We start from the raw sequence: 25934 nt of genomic DNA on the forward strand, positions 1-25934 counted from the left end.
ACCCTTCTCGCCCATTATGGCAGAAAACATACCTCTGTACCGCTCGTCCGAAGAAACAGATGTCGAGTCGACCAACTTTAGCGATTATCCTCACCATAATAGGAAGATATTTGACCAGATGCCTCCATCGTCACTATTCTCATGTCTCAATCCGCAATCTTTTCGAGTAAGGTGGAGTACACACTCACAGAACAACAATACATCCAGCCCACTGAACCATGACCGTAACCAGTCACACATTACAACGCGTTTCCTTCGGCGGCGGCGCAAGTGTGGCAGATTTCTCCGAATTCTTCTATGGCTAATCAATGCCTGCGCTCTGTTCATCATCATATCACTCTTACACGGCCTCCTCCGACCGTCCTATGTGCAGCCACCTCAGCACTACCTGGACCTCAAGAAGCGAACTGATGAACTTTCTGCCAAAGATGGCCAAGGGAATGTACATAACGAGAAGGTCTTCATCGCTGCCAACATCATCAACGAAGAGCTCATTCGGGGGCCCTGGGGCGAGAGCTTAGTTCAGCTAGTCCATCTCCTTGGACAAGATAATGTGTTCGTTAGCGTCTATGAAAACGATGCTGGGAAGGAAACAGCTTCAGCACTTCGCGATTTGAACCGTAGGTTAGGATGTACGTCGACAAGAACAAACAAAGCCACTCTTGATCTCAGCTAACTCAATAATAAGGTAATACATCAATTGTAGCAGGCGACCACATAACCCTCTCGAACTTTCCCACCGTCACGACACCCTCTGGCGGGCAACGCGTCAAGCGCCTCAAATACCTCGCCGAGGTTCGCAATCGTGCCCTACTACCTCTTCAATCTGGATCCCACGTCGACGCCTGGGAAGCCACACGTCCAACATTTCGACGTGCGGAGAGAACATTTGACAAAGTCCTCTTCCTCAACGACGTCTACTTCAACCCTATCGAAGCAGCCCAGTTGCTCTTCTCCACAAATGTAGGCCCTAGTGGACGAGCTGAATACAGCGCAGCTTGTGCAATTGACTTCGTCGCAAAAGTAATGTTCTACGACACGTTCGTTGTCCACGACATGGAGGGCTACGGTATGGGCTTAATGTTCTATCCTTGGTTCCCCGCAACCGGCGAGCAGCAAAGCCGCAACGACGTACTCGCTCTTAAAGACGCGGTGCGGGTACGCAGCTGTTGGGGCGGCATGGCTGCCTTCGATGCCGAGATCTTCCTACCCAGGGTCCTAGAGAACAACGACACGATTCCAGCGCTACAGTTCCGATCGATCGATGAGCCGTACTGGGAGGAAGCAGAATGCTGTCTTCTCTTCGCTGACATGGAAGTCCGACGCGCAATGTTGCACGAACAAGGCAAAGGCGTCTTCGTAAATCCATACATCCGTGTCGCATATAACCAGAGAACATGGGATTGGTTGCCGTTCTTCCGACGGTATGAGAGGATATTTCAGTTCTTGCAATATATTGTTAGCAAGATTGGGTATCCCGAGTATAACCCTAGGAGGGAGCATGCAGCGGGCGCGAGAGTGGAAGAGAGGGTTTGGATACCAGAAGGGGAGAGCGGAAAAGGGCGTTGGGAGAATGTTGAGAGGAATGCGGATGCTGGGGGTTGGTGTGGGCAGAGGAGGATGTTTGTGATGAAGGAGAATTTAGCGAAGGCGAATGAGAATGGTTCGGGGAAGAATTGGGAGAAGATTAAGGTTCCGTGGGGCGTGTAGAGATGAAAATGATACCCGTAGTGTGTAAGATCTGAGAATAGAAAGAGGCATTGGCTGTCAAATGTTCAATTTCTCAATTATAGAATCCCTTAATCCAATTTGAGGCTTCAAGGAACGATTGTAAGCATACCAAACTCATCTGTACCTCTGCCTTTCAACGTGGGTGTTCGTAATATTTGCAACAGTATAGAAGGACAAGAGGCCCCTTATCTCACTCCATGAGTTTCGGGCGAGCGCAAATATACTCCACTCACTCTTTCTGATGGCCTCAAACTGTACTGATCCTTAGCGCCCTCCTTTGCCTGAGGATACAGCATGGCAAGGCTGACGCGTTTGAACTGAGTATCACCGACTGGTTGAAAAAGCAGAGCCCAATACACAAATTCTGTGGTAGCATACTTTCTCAAGTCCGCGCGGTCGTGCTGTTATCATCTTAGCTACGATGTGGGCGGTCGATACGGGCGACGATCCAGCGAGATACTCTTTGCCCTCATTCTGTATCGAGCGCCATGATTCCAATAATGACATTCGCATCTTACGCATCAGCTACTCGATAACTTGAATTTCACACTCAGAATAGCCTAGCAGCATATGCTGCTCGAAAGGCTCTCTACACTACAGAAAAACCTCATGGACGCCTACTCAACAGCCCAAGATCTCGGTTATCACGATAATAGGCTGTACTAGGTCTCCCGTAGCTTTCAAAGACTCGGAGCGGGTTATGTCAAGTAACTGAGGAACTGATCTGATGTCTATCAAATAGGAGAAAGGAACCCATGCCTTCTCGCCTCCAGGCGCTGTCCGTCACCAAGAAGGCAGATCTAGTATGTCTTGCTTTAGGGCTCTAGAGTCCATCTCCCACATTAACCGCATAACGAGTTCGGACCTCCAGGGGCGATAGATTAAGCGACCTGAGAGCCAGTTTCGTTCATTAATCCCCAGCCACAGTTCCACGTCAGCCCTGATTGCGTGAGGAAGACCCTCTCGGCAGGCAAGGCACCACTCCTTGAATGCCCAGGCCCTTTGCATTAGAGGGCCCCGCTCGGGACTCTAAAAAAAAAGAACTAACCAATACGGAAGTAATATTAAGGGAGTCTTATGCAGAGTCATATGCCAAATAAGGGAGTTGAAAAGCCATGGTTGTATGCCGGTTTGTTATGAAGGGCCCTGGTTGGAATCCTCCAAGCCAGCAGCTGCGAAGACGAGGACGGCCTTTGCGCATAACGCACCCATGCGTTTTGCATTAGATTCCCAAACTCCATGGTCATCCTGCACAAACAGATGCTGGATCAACTCCGATTTACGCAGCCAAGAAGCCCGTATATAATATCCTTGACTTATTGGAACGGCATCTCAAGACGAACCTCATCTTTGCGGTCTTTATCACACTTTGATATCCTTTAGGCAACTAAACTGCTCCGTCTGGATAAAATCAAAGATATAAAGCCGAAAGTGAAAACTGGCTTAACTAGGACGATCAAATGGTCAACTAGAGCATGGTCACTTTGGCGGCCAAGCGTAAGACATCGCTAAAAAGGACGTCTTCGCCACGAGCTTCCACTTCCGGCACGCGTTTTCACCAAGATTAGCACTTAAGACTTCCGTGTCCGCTTACCCCTTTTCTGTGTGGAGGTACACCCTACATTACGGCTAAACCTAAGGTAAGAGAAATTTCGCTTCTAGAAGTAAAAATTTTTACCAACGCCTTTAAAGGCTCTTTCCCTTGGACATGTATCATAGTCGCGGTTTTAATTTGGATCAGAATCTGGATGAGCTTAGGCGGTAGATGGATTGGGTTTGCAAGTGTATAGCACTGAATTTTAGATTGTTGGAGCGTATGCTATACCACCACAGTGCAGTGCTAGCGAAGCTCAATATGCTCCCTCACCCTTTCGACCGCCCGCCACACATCATTATGTACTAGCCCGATTCCAACCCTTTCTGTTTTAGTTTCTTTAGTTACTACTAGCATGACATTCACAAGGCAATATTCTGAGAACTCCAACTTTCCGTCATCACAAATATGGCCAAACCAAGAAGCAGAATGTTCACCATATACTCTACCACGAGATACCACATGTTCCTTTGTCCACCGAGACCTTGACAGTGCAATGAATTTGTGGACTCCTACCTTGCCACCTTGGAAGTCATATAGAATGCTGCATCTAAGGCCATCCATAGTCCATATCTCTTCGTACGGGGCAATTGAAATATAATCCGACTGCCCATGTGTTGGTTTGCGAGGTAAAATTTGAAACGTACTCATTTGCACCGAATCAACGTTAAGGTGAAGAACGGAACTTCTGATCGTATCTTGAGGATCTAGACTGCTCGGTGCTTCAGGATTGTGCCCCTGCAGGATTTCGATTTCAGACTGTAGAGGAATCAGTGGAGCGTTTCCGATCTCGGACTCCACCCAAAGAGGATCCATGAAATTTTGGAAATTCCAGTGTGACCGGCCACTCCACCCTGCCCACGACCAGCTTGGGAAATTTGGATTACGCAACCGGGTAGGGGAAGCTGATCTCCATAAGAGAGCTTGACTCATGAGATGGGAAGGCATCCCAGCAACAAATCGCCATCCGAATCGACTTGAAAACACGGAAAACATGCCACTGATTGCTTTGAGCGAGTCCTCCGAGTACGTCAATTTCCTCTTGGAGAAGTCGAAAAGTAGCCGCGTGTATAGGCTGTACTGGTAACCAACATCTAGAGAATGCTCTTGCGTTTCAAATACTGGTGATAGAATATTTCGTTCAGGCCAGCCATCCAACATTGTACCCACTCCAGAATCGCTCTCTAGCCCAGAGTCGCAATGGAAAAAAGTTTCATGGTTTGTGAATATCAAGCATCGTCTAGAAAAACAGCTCTCTTGGAAAGTCCAGCCCCTTGAATTGTATGAACATTTTTTCAGTACGGTGTTCAAACATGGTCTGACGGCTAGGAATGTGTTCGGCAGTATTTCGTCAGTACTTGTAACTGACAGTTGGAGCCACAATACTCGCCAATCGTGTGCCTTGCCGAACACCTGGCAATGGAGATTGGGCACTGTCCGCGCTTAAGGAGATGATGGTGAGGAAGGCTTGGGCGTAAATTGAATCCATCTGTGGGATCAGCTTAGCCTTCTCAATTTCGTTATCCTGTGGAATGCACAGAGCGTCGATCCATAAGTATCGTTTTCCTAGTCGGCGCGAAACTTCGATGGCATCTCTAACCACAGGGCTTAAGGGAGGTTCGATGCCAAGAAGTGCTCCGGGTTGCTGAAGAGCGTTACAATTCGAGGATGTTGTTTTAAACATGACTGCATTACCCCATACATAACTCAGTGCCAAATACCTGACACTGGTATCTCTGTAGACAAGACAGTTGTTGAAAGTGTCGATGAAATAAGTTTGTGTCGAGGGTCCTGTGTTGCGCACAGAGTGAGCTGTTTTACAGTGAATGTGATCGGAGTCGCATTTGGTAATCCAACGGTTCACTTTGGCATAATCCAGGGTGTTCGGCGTTTCGCATGCGGTGTCTTTGAATGGAAACCACCAATTCGACTGAGCATTGATTTGATGGTTGGGGAAGAAATAGTTCAGCTCGCCTTGGATAACGCCGTCTTGCCAAATGATGAATCCATCTCTTCCCATTCTTCTTAGCACGATTCTTTGCGGTGACGGACTGATTTGTTGTTGCGGGCTAAATCTCGCAGTAGGTCTGGAAAGTAGCATGCAGAGTACTAATCGGCATACGGGACAAGTGCGCTTTGACTGGATTTCTGTTATCGTCCCAAAGTCTACCTCTTGGAAATTTTCAGTCATTCGGTGCAGTTTGCAGCATGTTTTGCACAGCGATTCCGACGTATCATGTTCATTCATATCTCGGTAATCCACCTGTCTTCCTGATACGCAAACAGATCCCGAGAGCTCGTAATGGTAGCCAAATAAATACAGTCCAAAGAAGACGTGATTGGTTATAGTGGTCTGCGTGATAGCGTTAATTTCAAAGGTGGGAAGGCTGGAAAGGCTGGAAAGGCTGGCGCTGTGCACCAGTGGATGGCAGCATAAGATTTGGATACAGATAGAGAGGGCTTGCAAGTATTTGAGACGGATTATATGGTGTTGATGCAGCTTTGCAGAGGGGTGCTCTGAGCTTTTTATACAAGCGAGAGGAGCCTGATTGGCTACCTCGCTGCACCCAGCGCTTACCTGCCGCTCACTGCAATGCACTACTACTTATCTAGTACTCACCCAGTGCTCACCCAGTGCTAACCTCCAATCCATCTACTACTCACCTGCTGCTCCCTTATTCATCTGAATTCCGGTAATGCCCCACTCTTACCCAACACTCTGCTCAGTTCAGGTGCTCTCCGCCAGGGGTTTCTCTTAAGCAGAGCAAATCAACAGTACCTCACATCACTTTTCTGCGCTTTGCCGCCCCTATCTGTAGAAGCGGAATTCATGCAGTTTCAAAGCAAGGATAGGCGGTTATATTATTACGAAGGACGGTAAGGTGGCACGAAGGCGGTATTGTTGGATGGAGCAATACATGTAAATTTCATTTCATAACACAGAGAGTATACTTCCCTAATTTGGAATACTAAATGTGCAAAAACAAACACAAGTGTTTGAAGCGTTGATTCGGGATTGATCGGGATGCGGACGCAGAGAATCAACCTATAGGTATCGGACACCGAGGGCAGGAGTGACTTTCATGGCGTCCTGTATCATCTTGGGGAATTCATGGAAATCAATCTATCTTCGGTACCCCTCAAAAGATGCTTTTGGTAATCCAGAAGCTTTGGAGCATATCCTCTAGGCCTTGACAACCATATGTCGTAGCGAGTCCAGGATTGGCGGATACGATCTTCCTGACTTCGGTATAGATCATTATACAGATGGAATACGAAGGAGGTGCCCTTCTAAGATGTTTGATGTTGAGAAATAAGGTTTTGCGGAGACATAAGTCGTAAGAAGTCAGTGTGGTCCAGACCCTCATGATTTCCTCTTATTGAAATGCTCGCACACTTCAATAGATGATCTAAGACCAGTGTTTCACGCCCTGAACAAGACTTCCTCGAATGAATGAGAGGTGGAGTCGGGGCAGCTTGGTCATGGCAACTTAAGTTACAATCAAGCCTGAAGAAGGATCATCTAAGTTAGAAGTAGTGAAGATACCGTTGTGGTTCTGCTACACCCATAAGTTACCTTTGTATTTAAGGAAGAATATCGAATCCCCTGATCTTTTAGGCCTCTGAAAAATTGCGCAAAGCTAAACGTGCCAGAGCTTCTGAACGATGTTATGGTAGACATGAGAAACAAGTAGGCTATGCTGGTAACCACGCACAGCCCATTGGCAATTATTCAATTAGTCCATGTAGTAGACGGAAGTCAAGTTGAGTTAATTTTCATCATGTTGAGCTGGATAATAAATCTAATGGTTGCGGTCCTTGCTATGGTAGACTAATACTAATTAGGAATAGCTATACCGCTAGGTCATTGTAGTCATCTACCCTACTGTATTCGTTCTAGTCTATTTATTTTCTTTGACAACGTACTTTTGCTAAGCACTAACTCTACAGACACAGTAAGATTGAGCATTGTGTGTTCAGAATGGAAACAGGAGGTCTAGCGCTTGCAAAGTTAGAACAAAGGACTAGCTCATCCTTGTCGTACTGTTAGCCTTGCTATGTTGGTGAAACTGGAATTGGAGACTGAATTACTTTACTATCTCTAGGTGAAAAAATTCTGGGTTGTGGACTTAATAGGTGATATTAGACGCAACAAAAGAAGAGAGGCAAGCCAAAGAAAGACAAGGTGACAAATCGTCCCAGGAAAAAGTAGCCTTCAATCTTCATTCAAAGTTGACCTGAGTAGAGGAGTGTGTATCTTCACAGAGTTACCCATATTAACCCAGATAAAGACTAGAGATGATATTTCAAACCTGAATGACATTCACGTAAGCATAGTCACTGGGTCCCAGGATTAGTGTGCAATTGTAAACAAGAACTAGAGATTCCTTGTCATAGAGAGAAGCCTTGCCGCTACTGTCTTTAGCAAAACGTCCGCAACTCACCTCCGCAGTCTTTCACCACCACAAATTCTTTCCAACCTCCTGCGAACAGTCTTTCTCTCACCCCCTCACCTTCTGGAATTAAAGTTTTCGAAGACATCTACATAACCCTCCCAAACCCCAAAACTCTCAACAGGATCAAAACAGGCTGCTTATGTGGCCGTAAGGTCCATTGGTACTTATACCGCTGAGGTGACAAGCCTGAGTCTGACATTCAGAATCGCCTCAACATTAGTTTTCGGCTTAACAAAATATAGGCTCAAGATTCCGAAACGGGTTCTCCGCCGTTCCTCCGCTGGCAGGCCCAAGGTTTCCGTTTTTCTATTTTTACTTGGCTGGTCAAGTGGGCTGGGTAGTGGCCGGGGTTGGGGTTGAGAAGGAGAGGGACAACCTAGTCAGACAGACACGTTAGTGAGCTTTAGTTTACCAACATCGTCGACGCTTACTGTGGGATGGACCATGCCGTAACCCTCACTCAAGACAACAACTCTACTGACTCACTTCACCCCCTCGAGGATAGGATCGAAATAATATTACAGTTTTTTTATTCCTGCTTTCTGAATTATTTAAACGACTCCTGCGCTCGCACGCAGAATCGAGTCTCATTCGGTAATCTTGTCTAGAGAGGAGATGGGATATCCAGGGTATTGTACACACAGGCGCACACAAATACGCACAACTCAGCTCAACACCAGCCTAAGCCATCAACAATTAACTCAACTCAATGCAAGCGCAAGACAATGCCCCAAATACGCCATCAAGCTTAATCCCGCCCCATGCCATGCACTCCCGATGCTAATCGCCATATATGCACGAGCTTGCCACATATTAAGTACGCCTCCCGCTCGCTTGCGATTATGGAATGCATGATGGGTGAGGGATATCCCATTCCTTGACCCACCACAACGCCGTCGCTTTTACAAAAGGCGGTAAAAAGCTTTGCAAGTTTCACTGTTGAAAAAGCGACTTTTGAAAGACGGACAGACAGGGTCCACGACGGGTAACGAAAGAAAGTTGGCCCAGCTGCACGCACCAAATCCTATATGATTCGGGTGGGCAGGGGCATGGGGAAATCTAACGGCCGTGACATGACACAAGGAAATGATGAACAAAGGAAATGGTTTCGTTCCGTTCCGTTCTAGAGCCCAATGTGAGAATTACAGGTATATGATTATGGAGCCCCGGTGGTTAAACCGAGGGGGAAGAAGTGTCGTTAGCAACTAGAGGTGCGCGTCCGCCTCCTACCAACTCGAGAATCTTGCCTGCGACAGCAGCTGGGTATCCGCGAGAAAGACCCTCGTTGACGACAGCCATTGCGCTGGCGCGGTCTTCGACAGCCATGAATGCACGTGTCATGGCTTCGTAGGTACTTGGTTCGCGCTTGTCCTTGGATACCGAATCGTAGATAGCTTTCGCCTTTTCAATGTCGTGAGCGAGAGCCCAGCCATGGATCAGCGAGTTTGCGATGTAGGGAGTCATTTCTACGTGGCGTGCTTTCATGTCCGAGAGAATGGGCTGCGTGTCGGAGATCTGGTGGTTTGCGACCATGGCTTCAAAGAGGGCTTGGTAGAGACATGCTTGGGGACGGACACGGGAGTCGGCGAGAATGGTGTCGAAGAGCTTGCGTGCGCCTTCCATGTCATGGAGAACGCACCCTTTCGCGTGGACCAGGGATGAGTAGTGTACGGCTTCTGGGACAGCGCCCGCTTGACGGATTTGCTCGAGGACGCGTTCCGCAGCTTCCATGTCAACTGGCTCAAGGGTAGCATATGTATCGATGAGGAGCTTGTAGGTATGCGTGGTGGGTTCAATCCGCTTCGACCGCATACGATCGTAGTACGCCAGCACTTTACTCCGATCGCGCTTCGTCGTGAGGAAGAATTGCATCATACTGTGATATGGTGCAGGTCTGGGCTTATAGTTCGGCATGCTCTCCATCTCTTCAAACAACTCTTCCGCGAACTTCTCGTCACTTACCCTGCACAGCGCGTTCACAATGGTACCATATGTCACACTCGTAGGACGGATACCCAGATTCCGCATCTCGGAGAAGTAGAATAGGCAGTCGTCGATACGGCGTGCTTTTCCAAGCTTACCGATGAGTGCGTTGTACAGGAAGGACGAGGGCTCGACACCTTCAGCTTTTGCGCGGAGGAAGATTTTTACGGCCTCGGTCGCTTCATCAAAGGTCTTCGTTGATTCTTTGAGTGTCGTGATGTAGAGACCGAAGGTGTTAGCCGAAGGTGCAGCGCCCATGTCGAGAAGATCCTGGTGGTACTGAGCAGCGAGACTACGTTGACCGGTAGTGAGACAGGCGGCGACCATGGCGTCTAGGATAGTAACCCATCCGTAGCGGACAATTCGGTACTGAGGAAGGAGAGGTACGTCCTGCTTAGCGAGGTTGAGGATGTCGTGAGCGAGGTTCAAGCGGTCTTCCTTTGCAGCAGCGTTGATCAGTTTGGCGTAGGTGAAAAATCGAGGATGCCGTCCTGCGCGGCGCATGTTCTTGAACTTCATCAAAGCCTCATTGAGGTGTGATGCAGATCTGCCATGGGTTTTCTCGAGCAGCTCGGTAATGGTAACGGAACCCTTATTGTCAGTGGTGGCAGCGTAGGGATCATAGGAGTCCTCAAATGTAGATGCTGCAGGGACAGGTGCTGTTTGAGCCGGGTAAGCTGTGAACGCGGCGGGTGAGTAGATCGGTTCCGGGGCAGGATGCTTATAGTTGTACCATCGATGCTGTAGGTCCCCGCGGTCAAGCTTAACGAGTACCTTCTCGACGAGACTAGCAGTAGACTTATTCACTGGCGAGCCAGTGGAGGCGATGACTTCGAGTAGGTGGGCAAATCGGGCGGCGTGGGATACGTCGACTTCAGCGTCGTTAAGAATTATACCAGATTGGATCTGCATCAAAAGAGTGATATCCTCGAAACTGAGCTGAGCGATAGCCTCCGGGCCCATACCGGCAAGCAAGTGGTGTGCAACTGGAGTGACCAGGCCGCCATTCTCAATCATCGACCACATCAACTCCATGCTAGCCCGTGGTGGGAGGATGATGGATCGCCGAATCATAAAGTGTCCAATGACTTCCACGGCCTCGTCGATGTGCTCAACGATTTCCATCTTGGCCTGGTTCGAAGCCGCTTGAGAATCTCGGATGCGGGCAAACATCTGACGGCCCTGGCGAAGGCCACGCTCAGCGTGACCACTTCCGATGAGAGCAATGCTGTGCATGGCCGTCGGTTCGATGAAGTCTGGTTTCGTAGGAGAAAGCTCCAACATTCTCCAGAACACATCTGCGGCCTCAATGTTTCCATTACGGATATGCATAGCGCCCATAGCCATAGCGGGACGAGACAAATCGACCTCAGCGGGCAGGGCATCGAAAGCCTCGGTGGCGACGTCCATTACATTTTTATCAGCAGCCTTAATGCAAATGGCAGCCATGGCGATATGACGTGCCTGCGGGCTGAGCATGTCGGCAGCGTGGACGAAAGCTTCCTGGAAGGAGTCGTTCTTCAACCATTCCGGCAGGAAGGCCTTCAAGCTGACAATGTCGCGTACCGAGGTGATGTCTTCCGGAGCAACGAGAGCACTCTCGATCTTTGAGAGGAATTTCTGTCCGCCTTCATGTCGGCCGCAGATTGTGTATGCTCTGATTAGAGCAGCGTAAACATCATTGTCTTTTCGCGACACATTGATTTCTCCCTTGTCGTGCGAAATAGCCAATGCCTTGTACTCGTCATAGCATTCGACAGCGCTCTTCAAATCACCGATTTTGCCAAAAGCGTGGATCATAGGCACAAACATATCCGCGGCCGGAACTACATGCCTGGATTCCATGTGCGCATAGATTCGTACCATGTCCTCAACACGTTCGCCTTCAGCGCAAGCGGTGACCAGGAGACGGTAAGTCTTCTCAGAGAGGTCGCGGCCGGCTTCAGCACTGACAGCAGCATCGAAAAGCTTGACGGCAATCGAAAGAGATCCATCTTCGGACAAAATATCAAACTCGGTCTCGTTGGAATGAAGCATGAACCTGCCCTCCTCTTCCATGCCGCCATATCGTACTCGCTTCTCTTCCAAACCTTGCTTCATAGAAACTACTTCCAAGGATCGTACGGAAAGAAGCTCGATGAGTGAGGTGTAGGTTGCGATGTTGGGAACAACTCGGCGACGGAGCATGTCAGAGTAGACGTCCAGAGCCTTGGGCACGACCTGATGTTTGGTCTTTGGAAGATTGATCGCCGCAGAGAGAAGTACATTGTATGATGAAACTGATGGTTTAACACCAGAAACAAGCATCGACTCGAATATAGCTGGAATCTCGGCATAGTGGCGCTGTTCCGCGAGCTTTTGGAGCTGCTCGGTGTACGTATCTACGTCAGAGACACTCGCGGCAAAGTTGGAATCGGTGCGGCTTAATGTGGTGGAATCAACAAGGGTATCCGAGACGGTGGCGGGTGACTCTGAACGTGCCTCCTCTACTGGAGACAAGTTTTCTTGCTCAACTGGGGGAACGGCAACTTCAACCTCGGCCTTGAATTTTGCGGCCTCTTGCGCGATTGCCTCATCCACTTGGGCGAGTGCTACTTCCTCCGCCTTTTCGTCACGCACAACCTTTTTGAAGTCGTCAACGGTGCTTGTGCTGTATGCGCGACTGACACCGGCACGTGGCGGCACAGGCTCCGCCGACTCCTCGATAGCGACACTGGCTTCTTTTGATTCGGCCTGACTCTTGGGCACCGTCGATTGAGGCTTCCACTCAATAAGCTTTCGAAATTGGAACTGCGACCATTCTTTATCTTCGACGCGTTGATGCTTTTGCCATGCTGCATAATATGCAGCTAAACCGGAGTCTTGATGGTCAGCATGGGCAGCCGCCTTGACGGCGCCTGTCGTAGAAGTCGAAGCAAAGGCATGCTGCTGTTTTTGTGCGCTAGTTTTGCGGAATCGATCTTGCGAGTGGAACGAGGCTAGCGGGTTGTTTTGCGAGACACCAGCGACCACTGACTGAGCATAACCATGGGTAAAGCCTTTCGCAAGACTCTGGCGCGCGAGGTGGAAGCTCTTAAAGACCATTTAGGATATTGACGAACCCTTCAAATTCGAAGGGTGAGACTGGCAGGAGGAGAGTCAGCATAGAGCTTGTAGGATGTTCTAGAAGGACGCGGAATGGGTGCGTACTATTATTCTCAGAGCGCGGCGATGTTGCAGGTTCATTTGACGACTATGGCCGCCAAAGAACGCGCTGGATGGGGGTATATGTGAAGGGTGCGGGTGGTGGGGAGGCTGGCGAAGAAGCTTTGCAAGGTCCAGTACCATGCAAGGAAAATTGTAGTGGATGGAATAGAAAACTCCGAAAGGACACAAAACAGGTGACTGAGAAAGGGCAAGCTGGCCTGAAGATACAGGAGAGACAGCCTGCACGCGGCGAGATGGCAGAAGAAATGGATGCCTTGAGCGCACAGAGAATCGGTGACGACTCCAAGAACCTTCTCGTCGTAAATTGCAAGCTAGCGGTTCAGTGCCATCCCGGCATTTTTTCTCGTGCTGACTGGCGCTAATCTTTCCCGGGACTGGATTAAAGCGCGCACTCCGCCCCCCCTTTGGCTGGCACACCTGGCCTTCTGGAGCTCGGCCTCCCGGATTTATGGCTGTCGGCGACGGGGCCGTGGAAATACCGGCGGGTCAGGGGCAGCATGTCCTTGAGTCATCGAGTCCACGATAAATCAACGGGATGGACATCGTCTTGTGAACTGCACCCCACCTCGCGCGTGGACGAAAGAGGATGTTGAGCTTCGATGTCCTGCAAAGACAAGATGTTGGCTCCCGCCCCAGCCTCGACCGCCCGCATTATTAACCCAGCGGAAAGCCAGCTTCGAGAGGTCGTCCGTGGTCTCCCCGCAAGTGCAAATGCCAGCCACGACCTCCGCACCCAAGGTTTCCCATGCCGGCGCTGGGTCCCTCGGAAAGCGTAGGAGTTGTCGGAGTACATCTGGTCACGAGCGAGCGCAAGCTCTTCGTGCACTCTTGGACTTCCAATTTGGACTTCCAATCCCAAACCCCCCGCGAACTGACCCGCCGTTCCAGCGGCCTCGCCGAACTGCACCAGTAGTTTGCCTACGAAGATCTCCTTCATAGCGTCGCTTTAAGCCTAACAAACCCATCACTACCTCAAGATGACTTCTCTGCACGCTCTCTCACCCAAGGCAGTATCGGCACCCGGCAAGGTCTTCTTGGCGGGGGGCTACCTCGTGCTTGACCGCAAGTACACCGCTCTGGTATTCGGCCTCGACGCCCGCATCCACGTCTGCATTGAGCCAATTCGCACCAACAGCGGCGTCACTTTGTCTGAGATTATCGTGCGCTCGCCACAGTTCAAAGAAGCTACCTGGGAATATGGATATCGCTTGACCGAGCACGATGGGGGAATTGGCGTCACTCAGTTGCGGGCGTGAGTGCGATTTCCCTTTTCGTCCATCGTCTATCTCGTCTGCGAATTTTTGCATGGCATGATCTTGAAATTCGGTCTGGATTTTTTTTTGCAAACTCCACCTTCCCACATCCGATCCGATACATGTCCGAGCATTAATACGTTTACCGCTATTTCTGCAGTGCATTGTGTGGAAATACGAAAGCTTCGTCTCGCCTATCAATTGTTAATATTCTGCGCCTCTTTGCTTCTTTAGTTGCACTTCCTTGAACTTCCGATATCTATCTTGGCAGGAACTACCCCAACCACGTGTCCATACCCGAACAGCCTCACGTTCGAACCTCTTCCATGGATATTACTACTACCAATCATGGGGATTTGAATGCCTACCCAATGGCGCATTTCATAAATGTCTGATGCTAGCTACCTCCTGAGATGTAGTCCACGGCGTCATTTACACTTCCATATTCAATCTTGCAATTGCTCTCTTACTGTCTTGCTCATGGTCATCATGCATTTAATCTCACACCCTAATCTTCCAACCTTACTTATCACCCCCTCTCTCTAGCTCCCACGACCTCCCCCTAACCCGGAACCCCTTCATCGAAACGACGCTCACCTACGCCCTAACCTACATATCCTCCAACCTCCCACACCACCTGATCCGCCCCTCTTCAATCAGTATCGTCGCTTCCTCCTCCTACTATTCCAACCGCGGCACAGCCCCCAGTCCAACCTCGAAATTCCAGGCCTTCAACATCCCACTCCATTCCGCGCACAAAACTGGGCTCGGAAGCTCCGCAGCACTCGTAACTAGCTTCACGGCGGCGCTGCTGACGTATTACTTGCCCAAAGAGGTGTTCGATTTGGAGAATGAAGAAAGTCTCCGGATTCTGCATAACTTGAGTCAAGCCTCGCACTGCGCGGCCCAAGGAAAAGTCGGATCAGGCTTCGACATCGCATCTGCTGTCTACGGCTCGTGTCTATACCGGCGCTTCTCACCGTCCGTGCTGTCCTCTGCCCCCGATCCCGGCTCCCCGGCCTTTGCTACAGAACTCAAGTCGCTCGTCGAAGATGCAAGCCGCTGGGACACGCAAATCCAGAAATCGGCCATCAGGATGCCGCAGGGCTTGCGGCTACTGATGTGCGATGTAGACTGCGGGAGCGAGACGCCGGGTATGGTGAAAAAGGTTTTGGCCTGGCGGGAGGAGAATCCCGAGACCGCGGAGGCGATTTGGGATGAGCTACAGGCGGGGAATGAGGCGCTAGCGGCGGAACTGACGAGACTGGCGACCGCGGATGTGCAGAATGGGGATGTAGCAGAGAAGTATGCGAGGCTGAGGGAGATTGTGAAGGCGAATAGGAGTCTGATTCGCAAGATGAGTGTCGAGTCTGGCGTTCCCATCGAGCCTCCTCAGCAAACTGCCTTACTAGACGCATGCTCAGGAGTTCCTGGCGTGATTGGCGGTGTGGTCCCTGGTGCTGGTGGGTACGATGCCATCGTCGTGCTAATCGAAGACAAAGAATCCGTTATCAACGGACTGAAGAAGCTCCTGGCCGGCTGGAAAGTCGACTCCAGTGCTGACGATGGAGTCAAGATTGGGAAAGTCGGGGTTCTAGGGGTGAGAGAGGAGATGGTTGGCGTGAGGGTACAGGATCCTGCGGATTACAAGGAGTGGATAGATGTCTAGATAGTTCGTAGAGGTATGGCGTCAAGGAACGGATGCGGATTTGGGAAGGATGGTTAGTACAACTTTCGTCTGAATAGTTTCCATAAGCTACTTGGGTCTTGAATGCGTGGGTTTAAACTGGATGCGTACGGGTTTGAGCCCCCAGCTAAAAATTGAGAATAATATTGGTCGTTCAGTAAAGCCCATAATAAAGATACCGTCGACTTGTTCCTGTCCGTTGAAGGAGCGAGCTTGCCTTTGTAATGCCATTATTTACCAGTAAAATGTAATCCCTGCAAAGCCCAAGTCTAATGCTACTGCACAGCATCACGCATTCATCAAATCCGAGGCCAAAATTATGAACTTTTTGATTCATATTCTCTTAATATGGACGCCAACCCATTTCCGTGAAGATCGCCCATGCCCAACAATCGCCAGCCGCCAACCACCTCCAGCTCGATCCGATCCCATCCATTCGTCCACCACCGTCTAGGGACTGAGTTGATTGGGCATTTTAGGAGGGTGCATAAGGGTACATTGGGTGAGCGCTGATTGGAAAAGCCCCGGCAATGCAATGCTTCGTGAGACAGAGGAAAAGAAAAAGGAAGACCAAGACCCCCGTCTATGCTTTGACAGCGTACTTTCGTTGAGGGAAGTGGATCTGTTTCTTCTTTTGCTTCTCTGTCACGAGCGAAGCCTCGTGCTTGGTGAGTCGTCGTCGCATAGCGCGGGTGGTCTTGGGTCGGAGGTCCAATGGGGTGTACCTAAATCGTGTTAGAACTGCCCAGATAAAAGTGAGGCTAGTCCGAAGGCCGGAAATACTAACTTCTTGTTCTTGTAGAAGAGTCTGTTCTATGTGTTAGCGATGCCTTGCCAAGCCTGGTGTCCAAGCCATACCTGAGTTGTGCCCGCTGGTTGGCGTTTATGACGGTGAGAACGCGAGCAATCTGCCATCCTATTAGCTCAATGGACCCCTCCGATTCCATTCACTTGTACGTACACCCTTCCTGACATCGTGAATGCGGGTGAGCTTAGTTGAGGCTCCGCCAGCGACCTTGCTAGTCCTCAGCTGGATCAACTCCCTTTAAAATATCCGTCAGCAATTCCATTCTCTTTCACATGTAGTTTCCCGTCCAGGGAACCCACGATTTCAGTTCCTGCAACTGGGTGCTCAACTCCTCCTTTGACTTGCTCCACAGCTGGCCGGGCTTCTGCAGTGGTTGTAAGTATCCATTGAGCGGGGACGTGGTTGTGGTAGGGGAAGCTGGCATACAACTTTGGACGCCTACACGCATTTTGTTAGCATTCTGACCATTGATTGAGACGTTCTGTAGAAGAGGGTGAGGGCACGAGCGCAGCAACGAGGTGGATTAGAAAGTCACCCTAATTAGGGCCTCACCATCGCAACTTGCGCCAGTAAAAGTATTAACAGTGCAATTTGGGAGCAATACATACCATTTCTTCAGTGTCGTGTCGTCCGTCCGGTCAATGTCGATGTTGGCAATTGCGTGTCGTCTGCTCAAGACTTTCAAAGTTAGAGAATATCCAAGCCAAGCGTGGGCTCGCTTACGGAAAATCCCCCTCCGACATCCGAGCACATGGTCCGTGCTCGGCTTGGCACTGCCCTCCGTTGCGTCGTCAAAGGCCAAAAGGCGCCTTCTCACGACACCCAAAGTCCAAGTGACTTTTTCCCACATTCTTCCTCGCTTTCCTAGCATTTCGACATGTCTTCCACTGGCGGCGGATGGGCGCAACTGCGCCAGCAAGCAAGAGCTTTAGAGACCCAGGTATGTAGACTTGGATTTGCGGAGGTTCAGCGTCATCGTACGTCCTGACAAGGGCTGGACAGACAGAAACGCTGTTCCACACCTTCTCGCAATATGCCTCGATGACGAACATACCCACGAAGCCATCGGAAGAGGAGCAAAGAACCGAATCACAACTCCAAGACGTCCTCGAAAAGGTAGCGTCTAACAGTCTATATTATGTCCTACTGGACCTACGTTGACCATCTCCGCATCAGAGGGAAGCAACCGTCTCACAACTAAACCGCCTCCTCGACTCCGAATCTGCCGTTAGCGCCTCCGCTGTCCGACAAAACAACCTCGTCCGTCATCGCGAGCTGCTGCAAGACCATCGGCGAGAGCTCAGCAGACTGAAATCCACCATCATCGATGCGCGGAACAAAGCAAACCTACTCTCAAATGTCCGTTCCGATATTGACGCATATCGGTCTTCGAATCCAGGGGCAGCAGAGGCGGAATACATGCTGGATGAGCGGCGGCGCATCGATAACTCCCACACCATGGCCGACAGTGTTCTGAGCCAAGCTTACGCTGTGAATGAGAATTTCGGACTCCAGCGGGAAACGTTAGCGAGTATTAACCGGAGGATCGTTGGGGCAGCAAGCCAGGTGCCCGGCATAAATAGTTTGATTGGCAGGATAGGAGCGAAGAAGAGGCGGGATGGCATCATTCTTGGGAGCTTCATTGCGTTCTGCTTCCTAATGCTGTTATGGTTCAGATAAACTTTCGTTCGCTGATTTGGGGCACGGCGTTTGGAGCATTCCGGATATCCATATGATGTTACATTGGTATGGCTATTTGAGATAGCCCATCTCAGAGGAGCTTGGTGTCTCCTCGTTGTTTGTACAAGTACCCCTTCCAATATATCTCACACCCCAGCAACAGACTGCTAGAAGCATTATTCTCGACTCCAAGCTCACAAACTGGTTCTGCGCTTTGTGACTTTCGTTTACGAAGCTCCAGCACTAACAGCCTGCGGTTCAAGCTCCCTTTCCTCACCTGCCCTAGCTTTCGGCCGGGACGTATTCTCTCTCTTGAAATCCTCAATCAGCCTCTTGAATCCTCTCGTGAGATCATCCTTCTCCGTCCCCTCAGCATTCGCACTCCCCGCCCACCGAATCTTACAGTGTTCATCCACCAAATATACATATCCCACCCGCCCATTTAACAACCCAATCTTCTCCCTCAAATAATCACTAACCCCCTTTCGAACTAAAAAATATCTCCCCCAATCCTCCTTCCTCTTCTGCCGTCTCAGACTCCACAGCACAATCTTCAAAATCCACGCCTTGGCAGGATTCTCTTCAATATTAACCTCCACCATCTGCGCAACGTCCCCATTCCCTTCTAACAGCTCATGCAATCCCGGGTTCTCGCTCTTCCCTGTAAAAGTCCTCGCTTGCTTCTCCCCCCAATCCGTACTGAACACACATACCACACTAACCCTGCCCTCCAACACCTCCGTTGTATCCCTTAGCACCCCCCTACTCGCCAACGTCTCGCCTGTGAAATTTGGAAAATACAGACTCACATCTCGGCGGAATATCTGCTTGTTCGCCATAAACGTTTTGCCGGATCGGTATTTTGTGATGTTTTTGAAGTCTTGGAAATAAGATTTTGACCACTCCTCCTTGAGGCCTTCGCGTTTGGCGAGGTTGCGCTGTTTGAAGGATTCTTTCCAAGTGGTGGGCGAGGGTTTGGGAGGAGTTTGGGGGGTGGAAGCGGATTGTGGAGGACTAGAGGGGAAGATGAAAATACCACTGGTAGGACGCTTCTTAAAGCCGATCGGACGGCCGAGGGGTTTGGGGATGTATTCGGGTTCGTCATCTGGGGAGGCGGCGAGAAAGGCCGTGGTGGAAGTGAAAGTGCGAGTGCGGGCTGGATAGCGGAGGGGGCGTTGATGGCATCGGGTGCAGATTTTGGGGAAGTTAAGGAGAATTGGGCGGAATTGGGGAGATATTCGCGGTTGTAACATTGTGGTTGTGGAGGAGTCTCTTTTGTGATCGATGATGGGGAGGTGTTGATGGGCACGAAAACACCGCCGCCAAGAAATTGTAAACCCTAGATGTACCAAACATCCATTTTAGCTTTCAAACGTTACCACACCCATACAGAATATTTAGAGGGAATATTTCCTCTTCCTATCGCCTAGCATCGGCCCTCCACTTCACAACTAATGAAGAAGGACTAATTCTCAAGCATCAAAAATACCGATCCGTAGTCGGGCAATTCTTTGCCTGAGATGGGTTGCAAGGATGCACTTTTTCCTCTAATGGGAATGTTCTAACCCAGAATAGTCAAGTAATCGACAATCTCACCAACGTGAAGAATGACAGGGTTTCATTTATCACGATCATTGCAAAGCGACACTTCTTGAGCAGCTCTTTGGGACTCCATCTATTCCTGCGCACTAGCAGATCTGCCTCAAGACTTCATCGAAGGGCCGGACTAGCCACACGCCCGTTGTCGTAGACTACAGCGTCCCCGTGCGCAGACCGATTGAGGCTTAATTAATAGGTGTAAGATAGTCTTAGCATAGAGCAATTTCTAGAGAAGCCTGAACATAACGAAAGCGACAAACCACAAGCCAGACAGCTTGATACTCCCCTCTAGCACCGCCGGACGTAGCACCTCGCAGACGGGCCGAAGCAGCAGCGCCGTCGGATGGAGGCGGTGGCAACGGAGCGCCTTCCAGCATTTCCCTCAATGTCAAATATCTAAGACAGGACTTTGATATCTGGAAATGTCCGGCTCCTATATGGGACCGAAAGCCATACTGGCTATATTTGACTTTATTGATAAACTTATCGAGCAGGTAGTCGGCAACTGATTGGTGGATGAGTTGGGCCTCGCGGTCTGAGTCTTCTCTGTTAGGTTCGTATCGCTCCCAGACCTCACGGCTTTGAAACTCGACCAGGCCTTTGGAGATGTATCTAGCGTGCCTCTCAAAGTCGACTAGAGTATCAGACCAATTCTCATCGCTTCTCAGATTGAAGACAGACGTATAGCTCATGTTCTCATCGGTAGCGAGCGCATCTCGAAGCTCTTGTGCAGACAACGGCCTCTCAGCAAACAGAACCCACGAGAATAGCTTTACCATCTGACGTTGCTCGGCTTCAGCAACCTCGCTTAGGAGTGCAGCGTATAGTTTAGTTAAAGCTTCCGGAGTAGATGCGAGCTTTTCTCGCAGCTTTTCCGCCCGGATCCCTTGCAGGTTCCCACTGGTCACTATTTCAGTTACTAGGATTACCCACTGGAACCCTGCTTGAGCCTTCAACAAGATTTCGTTCTCGATCCGCTGGCCCTTCGCTATTGACTGGATGTCCTTATCACTTCGCTCCTTGCCCGCCATCTATTATATTAACAATGATAACTCCCTATCAATACATATAAAGGTGTGGTTATCTGTCTTCCCAAATTAGAATATTAGAAGCAAATTTCTTGCTACAGGCTTGCTGCTATATGATCCCCAGCGCTTTTATAGTCCCTCCCAGTCCCAAAAACGGCCTCTCCATCAGGTACAGTCAACGGCCTAGCACCTTAATGGACGTTAGAAACACCACATACTACTGCTCAGCTAGAGCAGCAGGCAAGGCTTATACAAGACCTCCTTCAGCGCCAGTTGCAGTGCCTTAACAGCTAGGCAATCAACTAGCTTATTGAAGGTTGCGATGCATTTAGCAGTAATACTTGCGAAGGAGAATACAGTGCTCCACGCAGTTAATTAAGGTAGAAAACAGAAGCAACGGCAGCGCTGAGGGTATATTGGACAGGGAGAAGCCCTACAGGCTCAGCATAGCCAGCTTCTCGTTCAGAATTTAGAAAGTGCTGAGCAGGAGGAGGCTCACAGAGAAACTACTTAGGTGTGCCAGCGCGCACTACTGACGTGCTTAAATCGCCGTATCCAAAGCTATAACAAGCGTCAACATACCAATACCTAGAGAATCTATACAAAACGTTTTAATTAGGTTTGCTAGTCGTGATGCAATAATCGTGCAAAATGTGCGCCTTCTATGATGGGGTTCGTCGGGGAATGGGAACACGTTATATATTTCGCTGGTTTGACATAGTAAGCTTAGTAGGAATTGCTCTTGTCTCCATGTAGTTTATCCTTCGTTGACTCTGGATTTCTTAGGTGAGCGGGTATATACTACTAGTTGAAATATGGGGAAGAGCTGAGACACTCGTCGTGTATCATAATGTTATGTGGAATTGTTGGAGCAATATTGCCGGGCTAGTTTGAAAGCGGATTGTGAAAAAACAAGGTAGTCAAGGTGAAGAATAAGCAACGCAGAATTGGGCTGTTTTATCTGCTCTAGTGATGTATGGAATAGGTATCTGCAATGTGTTGCACGTGCATTTCTTCCGCCTATATTTATTCTTCTGCTATGCATGGTAGAATGTTGACCTTTTACCGCTTGCAACACAATGATCGTAGGGGCGGTGGCGAGAAGCTACTATCTGCGCTCAACCCGCTGTTTGATTTGTTGTACATCGGATTCGGATGGCTGTGAATGTTGTACTAGCGAGCGATCGAGTATTCGGATGCTTACTGGTGAATGAACATCAGGCCAAAGGTCGCAATGGGTTCCCCGAAGTCCACTCAGAGGAGCAACTCCAGTGGTGAGCAGAGAGTACTTAGCTCGGGAGAGAAGAGCACGTGGACCGCAAAGTTGACTGTCGCATTTGCGCAACGAGTTACAAATTAGAGTTGGTGCGCCAGATCTGAGCCCAGCGCATGGCGGTGGTTGATAACTGCGTATGAAAGGTAGGACAGATTACAATCTCAACTCCGCTCCGTTGCGTAGTCCAGTTCCAGAGCCAAAAGGAAAGAAACAGAGTTTGCTCGTTCTTTCCGAACAGTGAGCTCCCATCAGCCCAATCCTGGAAACTGGATCCAATTTCTCAGAGGTGAAGGGTATTCGAAGTAAATGTATGACAACCCGAGCCAAATCAAAAGGAAACAAAGTCTTCAGACCTTTGTGTAATTCCGGTGGAAAGGGAATGTCAGATCTAACTTCCTACCACACTAATCAAAGAAAAGACAGCGTTCTTTTGGGTCCGCAACCACCATCATGAAGGGTTCAGGTATATTCATTTACGGCTCTCCGCTTCCACATACTTCCCCGAGTCGCACAATGCCACCCCACTCTGTTCATGCTCGTCAGCGTTAATTGCAGCTTCTTTACCAACGTCTTCTCTTTTGATGCCAGCCATGTGTGGCTAACGATTAAACTTGGAAACGAACCACTAAATGAAGGCTCTCTAAAGAGGTATTCAATACCCAACGTAATAATGACATCCATGTTCTAGCTGAATTAATTTATCTTACGGGCAACTAATTCGCTCAATGTGCTGCCAGCCAGAGGCACATAACGTAAGAACTACCCTGCAGATAGGGGAAGGTAAGAAATATTTCCTGGCTCACCTCTTCACTCTGATATGGTATAATATACTGTAACATGTCACTTTATTCTTTTCCTGTATTAATTGTGAGGCTAGACAAGGGATGGCAGGTCCACACAGTTGACTTCTGAACTAGAGTAAATTTAGGGTATAGGATGTATTTAGTCGGCGCATAAATAGGTTATACCCTCTAGATACGTATCCGTAATTTAATAAAATATATCATTTCGGATGCGAGCGCTGCCATGGCTTCATTACATCCCCCCAATCTACGCTCAAGCCCTTCCTGAGCTGGCTGGCTAATGATATTCACAAACATTTCCCGCCTCTTAAACTTGTATCGTTTGTCGACTGCCTAAGCGCATCGTTGCAACTCGCAACTAAATCCGCTAGAGCTGTGCCCGTACCAATCAGGAAGGCTCTGCAATCGGTATTTGTTACAGGCGCTAGAATACTAGGCGTTAGACAACGTATATGATTGTGGAGACACTATCTACTTCCGCCCTACGTCTTTTCATTTAATGTTTGCACGAGAAATCTTTATCATAATCCTGCTACTTGCTGTTTTTGCAGCTTCATAGCTTTTCGATGTTGGTACACTTTGAACCCAATCCCAAAAACCAACCCGATAACACTTCAAGTTGCCGAAATAATCACACCTGCTAAACCACCTTTAGTTAAACTAGAGCTAGAGGGTGAGTTCGAGCCCCCAGTTCCAGCCACTGAACTACTTGGAGCCGCAGGGTTCGCGTTCGTTATTGTCAAAATCGACGGTGAGACCGTGGATGACGGAGAGGCCGCGGTTGACGGGAAGGCGAGAGTTGGTGGAGATTCTGCAGTTGACTGAACAGTTGCAGTTAGTATACTCTCCCTCGCTCTGGTCCTAACTTGAATAGGATACACATTTTGCCAGGAAAAGCGCAATCGTGGGTCTAAATTCCATCGTGAGGTTGTAATCACTCTCTGGTTGAAAATATTGTCCAATACAATAACCTCCGTGGGTAGCGACATTGGGCTGCCGCAGGCCTGGAAGCGATTGGGACTATCTGTTACACGCGGACAACCGTAATCTACAGGGAACGGACATGAGAAGCACCAGTTACCATCAGGTTAATATTCGCGCCAATTCATGGTTACAAACAATAATAGGGGTGAGAGAATTAGAATGGAGGTCTGGATACGCACTAATTGGACAACAGAACGCTATCGTCTCGCCCGGTGCTGTAGTCAGAGCACTAGGACTATCTGGCCCTGGACAAGACCGATAATGCTCGGGGCATACACCAGGAGAATAATAGCTCGTGACCCATGCCCACGGCTCCGTAAAAACGTTTCCATTAGGACAACAAGACTCCACCGCGCATCCTTGTGACATCTGAGTCCAAGGGAAGAACTTTGGGTCACTTGAAAAAGACCAAAGCTTGGAAAGACAGTCCGGGGGGAAAGTGGTGGGAGGGAGTGGCCCAAGGTTTGTGGAGGTGGTCCAACTCGGAATATAAAGGTCATAAGGGCCAAGTGATAGCGTCGTCATTGTGAGTCTTTGTGTGGAAGGTTTCTGGGAAGAGGTGGATTCAAGAGTGGACAAGAGATTTGCGGAAGCGAGATACAGAACCAAGATGCGCTTGCCTCATGACATAATCGCCCAAATCCGGTCTTCTAGAAACCGTGTGATAACATTCTTTTGATTGATGATTGGCACATGATGGAGATGGCTCGTGACGCCGAATCACAGTGTGGGTGTAGCGAATGGCGTACGTATCTGAGCAACTCAGCCTCCCATTCGCAATGGGCTGCTCCATAATCATCGCAGCGATCAGGTAAGCGAGAAATGAAAATTTTGAGTTCTCAGGACTCGTGTTACCCTTGGGACTTACTCCATACTCTCACGTGAGTGCGCGTTTGCGCGACAACAGAGGAAGCTTTCCCTCTAGAACCATACCGTCGCACCTACTTCACCTAGACCTCAACACCAACACCAATTTTGACTGCAACGGCACTACCCACAATGTTACAGATAATCCCTTTAAACAAAACCAGGGGATCCCACTGGAACGGCAAGCTATATTATGGCTTCCTGAATATCCACAGGACGTTTAAGGTACTCTATATACCGGGTTATGTTTATTTTGTGCAGTTCTATCTTTTAAAATATTTATTTTAATTAGGCATAGTCCGGCCACTAAGTCAACCCTAAATATGTTGCCGCCCTGTTTGACCCTCTCGAATGGCCATGGCTAGCTTAGGACAAAGAGTCCGTTCCTGCCTTATATATCTATAAATTTGCCTAAGGAAACGGGTATGTTCTTAAATGGTTTAGTGCCCTTTAATTCAGCAACAAACCCTCGCACTAAGAGTAAAAAGCCCCTAGCCAAACGCACCAAGGATTTGTTAACTTGCTAGCTTCCTCGGCGAGGTCAATCAGCTATGCAATGTTCAAAGAGGCGAGGAAGGCTTCTTCCGGGAATCTCGTACAATGATATCAGTTTATCAACGACCATGGCGCATCATGACAGCTACGGCTGCAAGAGATAGCACAGAGGGTTGTTTCAAGCCTCAAAAGCCTGATGGTCTCATATCGCAGCTATACAGCCCTGCAGATCTAGAGCATGATGTCATGCTTTTTGGCCTCGAGGATGAGTCAAAAGTGCACAATAACATAGTCAAGAGATAGCCCAACTGAAGAGAATAGGTTTTGCAAGAACTTTCCGTACTCCTAACGAACGATTCATTTTGTCGCTGGGAATATCACAACATATTTTTGAGCGAGGATGAACTTGACACAAGCACTGCTGCTGACTTAAAAGGCTTTTCCGACTAGGTCGCTTCTCTGCCGCATCATGGACCGCACCG

General features: G+C 49.2%; 11 protein-coding genes across 11 annotated transcripts; 5 read left to right on the forward strand and 6 right to left on the reverse strand.

The window, feature by feature from the left end:
- Positions 1-118: 118 nt before the first annotated feature.
- Positions 119-1710, forward strand: BDR25DRAFT_367083 (uncharacterized protein; the record flags this gene model as incomplete). Its single annotated transcript, XM_033696984.1, has 2 exons — positions 119-632; positions 689-1710. The coding sequence occupies 2 exons, from the start codon at positions 119-121 to the stop codon at positions 1708-1710; spliced, it is 1536 nt and encodes a 511-aa protein (XP_033549099.1).
- Positions 1711-2352: 642 nt separating this feature from the next.
- Positions 2353-2820, reverse strand: BDR25DRAFT_353960 (uncharacterized protein; the record flags this gene model as incomplete). Its single annotated transcript, XM_033695240.1, has 4 exons — positions 2353-2450; positions 2485-2507; positions 2573-2731; positions 2780-2820. The coding sequence occupies 4 exons, from the start codon at positions 2818-2820 to the stop codon at positions 2353-2355; spliced, it is 321 nt and encodes a 106-aa protein (XP_033549100.1).
- Positions 2821-3571: 751 nt separating this feature from the next.
- On the reverse strand, positions 3572-5516 carry BDR25DRAFT_342223 (HET-domain-containing protein; the record flags this gene model as incomplete). The annotated part of the gene is made up of 2 exons (XM_033693698.1): positions 3572-4405; positions 4695-5516. 2 exons carry the CDS (start codon positions 5514-5516, stop codon positions 3572-3574), a joined length of 1656 nt encoding a protein of 551 aa, XP_033549101.1.
- A 505-nt stretch (positions 5517-6021) lies between these two features.
- Positions 6022-7567, forward strand: BDR25DRAFT_353963 (uncharacterized protein; the record flags this gene model as incomplete). Its single annotated transcript, XM_033695241.1, has 13 exons — positions 6022-6057; positions 6145-6245; positions 6363-6377; positions 6401-6481; positions 6537-6608; positions 6669-6746; positions 6785-6805; positions 6945-7016; positions 7044-7152; positions 7200-7219; positions 7283-7336; positions 7377-7389; positions 7463-7567. 13 exons carry the CDS (start codon positions 6022-6024, stop codon positions 7565-7567), a joined length of 777 nt encoding a protein of 258 aa, XP_033549102.1.
- A 65-nt stretch (positions 7568-7632) lies between these two features.
- On the reverse strand, positions 7633-13909 carry BDR25DRAFT_353964 (uncharacterized protein; the record flags this gene model as incomplete). Its single annotated transcript, XM_033695242.1, has 16 exons — positions 7633-7738; positions 7771-7809; positions 7840-7895; positions 7953-8115; positions 8173-8259; positions 8343-8386; positions 8435-8451; positions 8489-8658; positions 8720-8806; positions 8861-8905; positions 8929-8987; positions 9013-12835; positions 12863-12888; positions 12955-13330; positions 13365-13474; positions 13514-13909. The coding sequence occupies 16 exons, from the start codon at positions 13907-13909 to the stop codon at positions 7633-7635; spliced, it is 5604 nt and encodes a 1867-aa protein (XP_033549103.1).
- Positions 13537-15894, forward strand: BDR25DRAFT_284866 (Phosphomevalonate kinase; the record flags this gene model as incomplete). Its single annotated transcript, XM_033688142.1, has 3 exons — positions 13537-13591; positions 13643-14224; positions 14772-15894. Exons 2-3 carry the CDS (start codon positions 13950-13952, stop codon positions 15892-15894), a joined length of 1398 nt encoding a protein of 465 aa, XP_033549104.1. The 5' UTR covers positions 13537-13591; positions 13643-13949.
- A 330-nt stretch (positions 15895-16224) lies between these two features.
- On the reverse strand, positions 16225-17394 carry BDR25DRAFT_302994 (60S ribosomal protein L35). Its single transcript, XM_033689920.1, has 7 exons — positions 17329-17394; positions 17147-17158; positions 17020-17084; positions 16874-16955; positions 16771-16820; positions 16700-16720; positions 16225-16637 (listed from the first exon to the last, which is right to left on the reverse strand). Exons 1-7 carry the CDS (start codon positions 17329-17331, stop codon positions 16496-16498), a joined length of 375 nt encoding a protein of 124 aa, XP_033549105.1. The 5' UTR covers positions 17332-17394; the 3' UTR covers positions 16225-16495.
- A 156-nt stretch (positions 17395-17550) lies between these two features.
- BDR25DRAFT_302995 (V-snare-domain-containing protein) lies at positions 17551-18570 on the forward strand. Its single transcript, XM_033689921.1, has 3 exons — positions 17551-17660; positions 17723-17836; positions 17897-18570. Exons 1-3 carry the CDS (start codon positions 17598-17600, stop codon positions 18398-18400), a joined length of 681 nt encoding a protein of 226 aa, XP_033549106.1. The 5' UTR covers positions 17551-17597; the 3' UTR covers positions 18401-18570.
- Positions 18571-18627: 57 nt separating this feature from the next.
- On the reverse strand, positions 18628-19677 carry BDR25DRAFT_284873 (uncharacterized protein; the record flags this gene model as incomplete). Its single annotated transcript, XM_033688143.1, has 1 exon — positions 18628-19677. The coding sequence occupies exon 1, from the start codon at positions 19651-19653 to the stop codon at positions 18628-18630; it is 1026 nt and encodes a 341-aa protein (XP_033549107.1). The 5' UTR covers positions 19654-19677.
- Positions 19678-20208: 531 nt separating this feature from the next.
- Positions 20209-21030, reverse strand: BDR25DRAFT_313422 (uncharacterized protein; the record flags this gene model as incomplete). Its single annotated transcript, XM_033691378.1, has 1 exon — positions 20209-21030. One exon carries the CDS (start codon positions 21028-21030, stop codon positions 20209-20211), a length of 822 nt encoding a protein of 273 aa, XP_033549108.1.
- Positions 21031-23028: 1998 nt separating this feature from the next.
- Positions 23029-25902, forward strand: BDR25DRAFT_353967 (uncharacterized protein; the record flags this gene model as incomplete). Its single annotated transcript, XM_033695243.1, has 15 exons — positions 23029-23135; positions 23221-23248; positions 23323-23450; positions 23503-23520; positions 23571-23922; positions 23998-24149; positions 24178-24255; positions 24312-24414; positions 24465-24616; positions 24661-24735; positions 24793-24835; positions 24895-24971; positions 25004-25175; positions 25507-25728; positions 25774-25902. The coding sequence occupies 15 exons, from the start codon at positions 23029-23031 to the stop codon at positions 25900-25902; spliced, it is 1836 nt and encodes a 611-aa protein (XP_033549109.1).
- Positions 25903-25934: the final 32 nt, after the last annotated feature.

Source organism: Lindgomyces ingoldianus (genome assembly GCF_010093535.1).
Source record: "Lindgomyces ingoldianus strain ATCC 200398 unplaced genomic scaffold BDR25scaffold_12, whole genome shotgun sequence".
In the NCBI taxonomy this organism is placed as follows: domain Eukaryota; kingdom Fungi; phylum Ascomycota; class Dothideomycetes; order Pleosporales; family Lindgomycetaceae; genus Lindgomyces; species Lindgomyces ingoldianus.

Excerpts from the sequence above, each read along its gene's own strand:
- BDR25DRAFT_302995 (XM_033689921.1), top strand. The coding sequence starts at position 17,598 with ATGTCTTCCACTGGCGGCGGATGGGCGCAACTGCGCCAGCAAGCAAGA. Across the intron at positions 17,661-17,722 it reads CAAGAGCTTTAGAGACCCAG|ACAGAAACGCTGTTCCACAC; the intron begins GTATGTAGACTT and ends AGGGCTGGACAG. Across the intron at positions 17,837-17,896 it reads TCCAAGACGTCCTCGAAAAG|AGGGAAGCAACCGTCTCACA; the intron begins GTAGCGTCTAAC and ends TCTCCGCATCAG.
- BDR25DRAFT_302994 (XM_033689920.1), bottom strand. Across the intron at positions 16,956-17,019 it reads CAGTTGCAGGAACTGAAATC|GGAGTTGATCCAGCTGAGGA; the intron begins GTGGGTTCCCTG and ends GATATTTTAAAG. Across the intron at positions 16,638-16,699 it reads CTCTTCTACAAGAACAAGAA|GTACACCCCATTGGACCTCC; the intron begins GTTAGTATTTCC and ends AACACGATTTAG.